At 44.0% G+C, this 6,588-nt stretch overlaps 1 gene segment (V, D, J or C); it reads right to left on the minus strand.

Moving 5' to 3' along the window:
• Positions 1-3,290: 3,290 nt before the first annotated feature.
• LOC114030846 lies at positions 3,291-4,093 on the minus strand. The segment is given in 2 exon segments: positions 3,291-3,792; positions 3,964-4,093. Coding segments are annotated over 2 exon segments (525 nt in total).
• Positions 4,094-6,588: the final 2,495 nt, after the last annotated feature.

A 6,588-nucleotide genomic window follows, 5' to 3' on the forward strand; every position in this document is an offset into this window, starting at 1 on the left:
GCAGAGCAAGAATGCAGGGGTGGGAGAAGCTTACATAACTTCCAGTCTTGGCTGAAGAAGAACTTGGGGTTAGGCAGTTTCCCCTTACAGGCCACCAAAATGTTGAGGTTTAGGGATTTAGGGGTGCTGGGACCCCAAAATCACAGCATTCATGTACTGCCTGAAAGAATTCAACCCAAGCCTTCTTTCAGCCAAAGACAAGGTTTATCAGAACATCAGTCATATTGGACAGACTCTTAAGGAGTCTGAACATTAATAAGCTATTGGCTAGATTACAAGAATCTGAGCAGTGGCTAGATTTTAAGAATCTAAGCCAAAGTATGAATATCTTATAATTTTAACTTATATTTGTGGTGAAATAATAATATAAGGATGATATCCTCCTAAGGGGGTAATCATTAGGCAGAGTAATGAGACAGAGATGTAATGTGATCATTTTCTAATTAAATAGAACAGTAAATTTTGAGAAAAGCAATAGGTTTAGACTGTTTTCTCAAAGAACTCTATATAGATGTCTATGATTATTCTTACTACAATTACTATTACTAGGATTAACTCTATATAGATGTCTACAACTCATCTCTCATGGAAATTCAAACTTTGTGCATGTTTTGGTGAAAAGTTGTCAAAATTGGATTTTACACATAAATTGTGTGGATAATGGAAAAGAAGGTGAAATAATTTCCCCATTATTAAAGTATCTGTTTGTTAATTATTAAAGGTAGAAGAGCTCATTTTATTGTTGGACCCTCCAATTTTTAAAAGATTATCCTATCAGGTACAGGAATTAGTTTCATTCAAGGCTGCTGTTTGGATGGGATACCTGCTGAGTTCTCTTGCAACAAGAGCTTCTTGTCTTTCAGGTCTATTGGATTCTGTGTTGCCTCTAAGTGTGTACACATTCCCTATACTGATGGTGAGTGGAATCATCTTTGCAGACATTTTTGTCCATTTTTTAATGTTTCCACCACAGGGTGGGATCCCTGCCTGCCACAGCAATCAGGCCAGGGTTGGGTAAGCTGAGAAATTTTAGGGGACTTTTGCTAGCCTCTTCCTCATACCAGGAGGTAAGCAGTGTGATCCTTCAAAAAAGGCTGCTCAGATACCCAGGAGGCTGCTGAATCCCACTCCTGCTTCCAGTGAGAAATGACCCTATGGCCTGAGTCGCCTGTGTGCAGGGTTATGACTACAGCTCCCAGTGTATCTGCACCTGCTGCTTGTCACTTGTTTGTCACCACAGGTCTCTGAGATAGGTAAAAATGGTAAAATGGTATGGGTGACATCATCTGATTCATGTGTGAATTGGGTTTAAGTGCAGCACAGCTGCATGAAGTTGTCAGCCTCCCTCTCCCCTCCACAGGGATCACAGTCCAGTGGAAGGATAGTCAGGTGATTGGTGATGGCTGGACATGCAGTGGGTGACCTTGGCTTGTTTGATGTCTAACCAAGCTCTAACCAGTCAGGTGAGATAGGGAGATCTACTCCCAAACAATTTGGGAGGGGAAGATCTCAGGGTTTCTTTTCAGAACAGTAGTAATTGCTATTTACACTCTCTTTGAGCCATCAAATCCCTAACAGTGACCCAGAGAAGTGACATCTTTTGATTCACGTGCGAATTGTGTTTAAGTGAGGCAGAGTTGCAGGAAGTCGTCAGCCTCACTCTCTCCTCCAGAGTGATCAGAGTCCAGTGACAGGCCAGATTCAAGATGACTGGTGATGGCTCGAGATTCAGTGGGCAACCTTGGCATCTTCAAAGTTTAACCAAGCTCTCAGCACTCCATGGCGCCTGCTTCACTGGCCCTCATGGCCATTGGAACCTATTGTTCTCATCTGCCACTCCACAAGGGGAAATCTTCACAGCCTTGGGGTAGACACCCCCTAATTCACTGATGGGTTTGAGACCCCTTGGTTCCCTTCAACTTGATTACCTATATATGTGTGTATGTGTGTGTGTGTGTGTGTGTGTTTGTGTATGAGTGTGTGTGTGTATCTGACTACTTTTGTCCCCTTGACCTCTTGTGTGCTTGTGGTCATGAATGCCAATTCCTCTACTCCCTCTCTGATCTGGCTCCATTGTTGCTGCTGTTTGGTCCAGGCCCTGCCCCTCATCATGCGGAGGGCAGTATCCTGGACCTATGGGAATAGGGATAGCAGGACTGATGTCCTCAAACGAGGTTTTCAGGCACCCATCCAGGCGGATGGCAGACATGAATGATTGGACAGCGCCAGTGAGTTCCCAGAGTGAGAAGAAAGACTGGATCCATCCTATAGATGAGGTTGCCTCAAGAACATTAGGGACTGTTGCATACAACTTGTCTGTTCAGGCTGGGGAAAAGCAGTCAGAGCTGAATTCTAAATGGGCTTTATCAAAGCCTGGTATTCCAGAACTCAGTCTCAAGCAATTTATATTCCTTTGGTAAGAGCCCCCAAATGCAAGTGTATGATTCCCCATGGGAAGGAAGGGAGTAAGACAGAAATTGAGGAAGAAAGGAAGAAGTGAGGCTTAGCTAGTTTGCACAGTGGATAGAGAACCAGCCCTGAGAATAGAGGGATCTGATTTCAAATCCAACCTTAGACCAAACACTTGACACTTACTAGCTGTGTGACCCTGGGCAAGTCACTCAACCCCAATTGCCTAAAAAAAAAAAAGAAAGAAAGAGAAAGGAAGGAATGAAGCAAGGAGCATTACCTAACTGGAGCTGGACAGTTGGGGTCTCCAGTGGGGCAGTTACTTCTATTCACAGATTGTTGTTTGTCCTCCATTCTTTTTTTTTTAATTATTTCTTTTCAGTTGGCAACATTCACTTTGATAACACTTTGAGTTCTAATTTTTGGACCAGTTTACAACTCCACTAATAATGCATTAGTGTTCTAATTGTTACACATCTTCCCCAGTGGGACAGCTATGCCTCTTCACAGATTGTTGCTCATCCTTTGATCTTGAAGAGACCAATGACATCAGGAAGGGGATGTTTTGACTTGCAAGTGAATTGGATTTAAGTGAGGCAGTGCTGTGCAAAGTCACCAGTCTCATTTTCTGCTCCAGGGCCATCTGAGTCCAGTAGCAAGATATAGATCAGAATGACTGGAGGTGACCTCTGAGACCTGAGGAAGAGAAATGAAAAACTGAGACCTAGGAAAGACCTCTCTCCCACTGGATCTGTGACCATCACATTGTCTTCAACTATGAGGGCAGCATAAGAATGAGACCAGCTCCTGGAAGCAGCCCCCATGGGAAGGTTCGTGGTCCTTGGCTAAAGCACACCAGGCAGAAGATTCTTTCTCTTCCTCCTTTTTCTCTCTCTTCTTAATCTTTCTACCTCAACCAGGGTCCCTGGGACAAATAGTTCCTGCAGCAGGGCAGAATTGGGACCAATTCTCCCCTGAGGGCAGTGGTTGCCCCAAGCCTGTGACTCTGGGGAAGCAGCTGCTCCCCTATGCTGAAGGGCTGAGCAGCCTGAAGAGGTTTTTGTTCAGGGCTGAAACACTGTGGGAGTGGAGCATTATAATACTGAAAACAGTAATAATCTGCCACATCCTCAGCCTGAACTGCACTGATGGTGAGGGTGTAATCTGTCCCAGAGCCACTGCCACTGAACCTGGCAGGGACCCCAGACTGCAGGGTGGAAGCACCATAGATCAGGAGCTTGGGAGACTGTCCTGGTTTCTGCTGGTACCAGTTCATTCCCTTGCTAATGCTGGAACTGGCCTTGCAGCTGATGGTGACTCTGTCTCCTGGAGCCACAGACAGGGAGGCTGGGGACTGGGTCAATACAATGGCTGCCTGGGATTCTTGGAGGGAAAAGGAGAAGAAGAAAGAGATTTCAGTTAATAACAAATCCTGTGTAGAGACAGTGAAATTAGGAGTAGTTCCCTTACCCTCAGGCTGTGTCAGAGATGCCCCCTGGAAAACTCCTTCTGTCTTTAAAGTGATGCCAACCAATGGCTCATTGGAAGTCTTACCTTGAGGCCAGAGCAGCAGCAGCCAGAGGAGCAAGGACTGGGAGAGCATTGTGACCCTTGCAGAGCTGGAGGCAGAGAGCTCTGAGCTCAGAGGGACACTGATGGGAGATACTTGTATCTCAGGCTGGGTTTATGAAGGTGCCTTGGATATCACCATGCAAAACAGTACTCGTCCTGACTGAACTGAAGGACCCCAGGAGTGGTTATATGCACATGGAGGGAGTGGCCCAAATGTATTTCCTTGAAGGCATGACCTCATGTGGCCTCTATTTTTAGTGTTATATTAAATGCACCTGCCCTAGGCTGGACATGGTGGTGGCTATGGCAGGTGGCCAATTGTGGTTATAAGCAGGGGGAGGCCTATCTACCTTCCCAGGAGAGATCAGATGGCTCTGGGTCTAGAGACCAAGAGTTGGTAAGTATGTATGCAAAGAACAGAATTAAGAAAGAAAGAAAGGAGCTGAGTTAGAAAGAAAACTAGGACCAGAGAACCAACAAAATTTATAGAGAGCTAAGGGCCCAGGCTTAGATGAAATGGAGTTGAAGGGGACTTGGAGATTCTCTGGTCTACTAGGTGTTGTGGGGAGAATGAGTCCCTTGAGTTGTTGTTGGATGTGGTTGGAGTAGATGTTTATTCTTCTCTTCTGTATTTCTGTTATTTCTTTCTACAAGCTAAAAAGAAAAAAAAGAATTTCTGGTTTCAACCTTTCATTTTGTAGATGGGGAAACTGACGCCTAAAGGAGCAAAATGCTTATTCAGGTGCCCTTTTCATCTCCTTTTCTCTACTCAGAAAGCTGTCACCTTTTATCAGGCTCTGACCATCTCAAGGTTGAACTGCTACCATGGTGGTCTGGTTGGTTTCCATGCCTCAATTCTCTCCCCACTCCAGCCAATGCTGCACTCAGCTCTTAAATTGATCATCTGAGAGAGCAGGTCTCACCATGTCACCTTCTCTCCTCCAGGATCTAATAAAATATCCTTTAAGTCTTTCAGACTTGGCCAATTCCTCCCTTTCCCATTTCCTTATGCTCTACCCCCTTCCAAGTACCCCATCATCTAGTGACTGGGGCCTTCTGGCTGTTTCTCATAAAGGACCCTCCTCTGACCCTGTGCCCCTTCCCTGCTGTCCCATGTGCCTGGAATGCTCTTCTTCCTCACTGCCGCTTCCTGGCTTCACGTGCTTCCTGTTTGCTCAGAAACAAACAAGTGGGGAAGCTTCCAGTTATATTTTCTTGCTAGTATGATCTTCCCATGCAGTCTTTTCTCTAATGCCCATACTTCACGCTGGACACAGTAGTGTCTGTGGCAGGTGTCTGACTGGGTGTGCTTTTTAATTTAAAAATTTTTTAAGGCATTCTTCTCCTCCTTGGCTTTTTGGACCTCTTTTGCCATTTGGGTTAGCGTTTTTGTTAAAGTGTTATTTTCTTCAATATTTTTTAGAGTCTCCTTTTGCAAGGTGTTGACTTGTTTTTCCTGATTTTCTTGCATCACTCTCATTTCTCTTCCCAGGTTTTCTTCTACTTCTCTTAGTTGCTTCTCAAAATCCTTTTTGAGCTCTTCCATGGCCTGGGACCAATTCATATTTTTCTTGGATGCTTTAGATGTAGGAGCTTTGACTTTGTTTCCTTCTTCTGGTTGTGTGTTTTGATCTTCCTTTTCACCAAAATAAGATTCTATGGTCTGATTCTTTTTGTGCTGTGTGCTCATGATCCCAGCCAATTACTTGAGTTATAAACTCTTTGTTAAGGTAGAGGTGTGCTTCCAGTGTGGAGAATGCACTGTCCCAAGCTTCAGGGGTTTTTTGCAGCTGTTTTCATAGATACTTCTAGAGACCTGTAAATTTTCAGTTCTTCAAAGGTGCTATGATCAAGGGTGAGGTGTTTATTTCTTTCCTGGCCTTTCCCTTTTAGAGCAAATTTCTATAATCAAGAAGTCCTGTTAAGTACAATATTAATAATATAATAAGGCAATACAACATAATAGCAATACAATAAGAGATTGATACTGGAACACTACTGAGTCACTATAGTAGTATGCAAGTATGCATATCTTACCATTTTAACTTGCATTCGTGGCCAAATAACATATGGATAACATCCTCCTAAGGAGGATGTGATTGGACAAAGTATGAAGACCAAGGTGTAATTGTGACACATTTGTAATTAAATAGGAGAGCAAATTTTGAGAGAAAAGCAACAAGATTAGACTGTTTCCTGTAAGAATTATATACAGGTCTGAATGGCCTTTATCAAAGCCTGGTTTTCCAGAACTCAGTATCAAGCAATTTATATTCCTTTGTTGAGAGCCCCCAAACGCAAGTGTATGATTCCTCATGGGGAGGAAGGGAGTAAGACAGAAATTGAGGAATAAAAGAAGAAATGAGGGGCAGCTAGGTGGCACAGTGGATAGAGCACTGACGCTGAGATCAGGAGGATCTGAGTTCAAATCCAGCCTTAGACCAAACACTTGACACTTACTAGCTGTGTGACCCTGGGCAAGTCACTTAACTCCAATTGCCTAAAAAAAAAAAGAAAGGAAGGAATGAAGGAAGGAGCATTGCCTAACTGGAGCTGGACAGTTGGGGTCCCCAGTGGGGCAGCTACTACTATTCACAGATAGTTATT

This window comes from Vombatus ursinus, unplaced genomic scaffold (assembly GCF_900497805.2).
Source record: "Vombatus ursinus unplaced genomic scaffold, bare-nosed wombat genome assembly UNPS02015016.1, whole genome shotgun sequence".
In the NCBI taxonomy this organism is placed as follows: Eukaryota; Metazoa; Chordata; class Mammalia; order Diprotodontia; family Vombatidae; genus Vombatus; species Vombatus ursinus.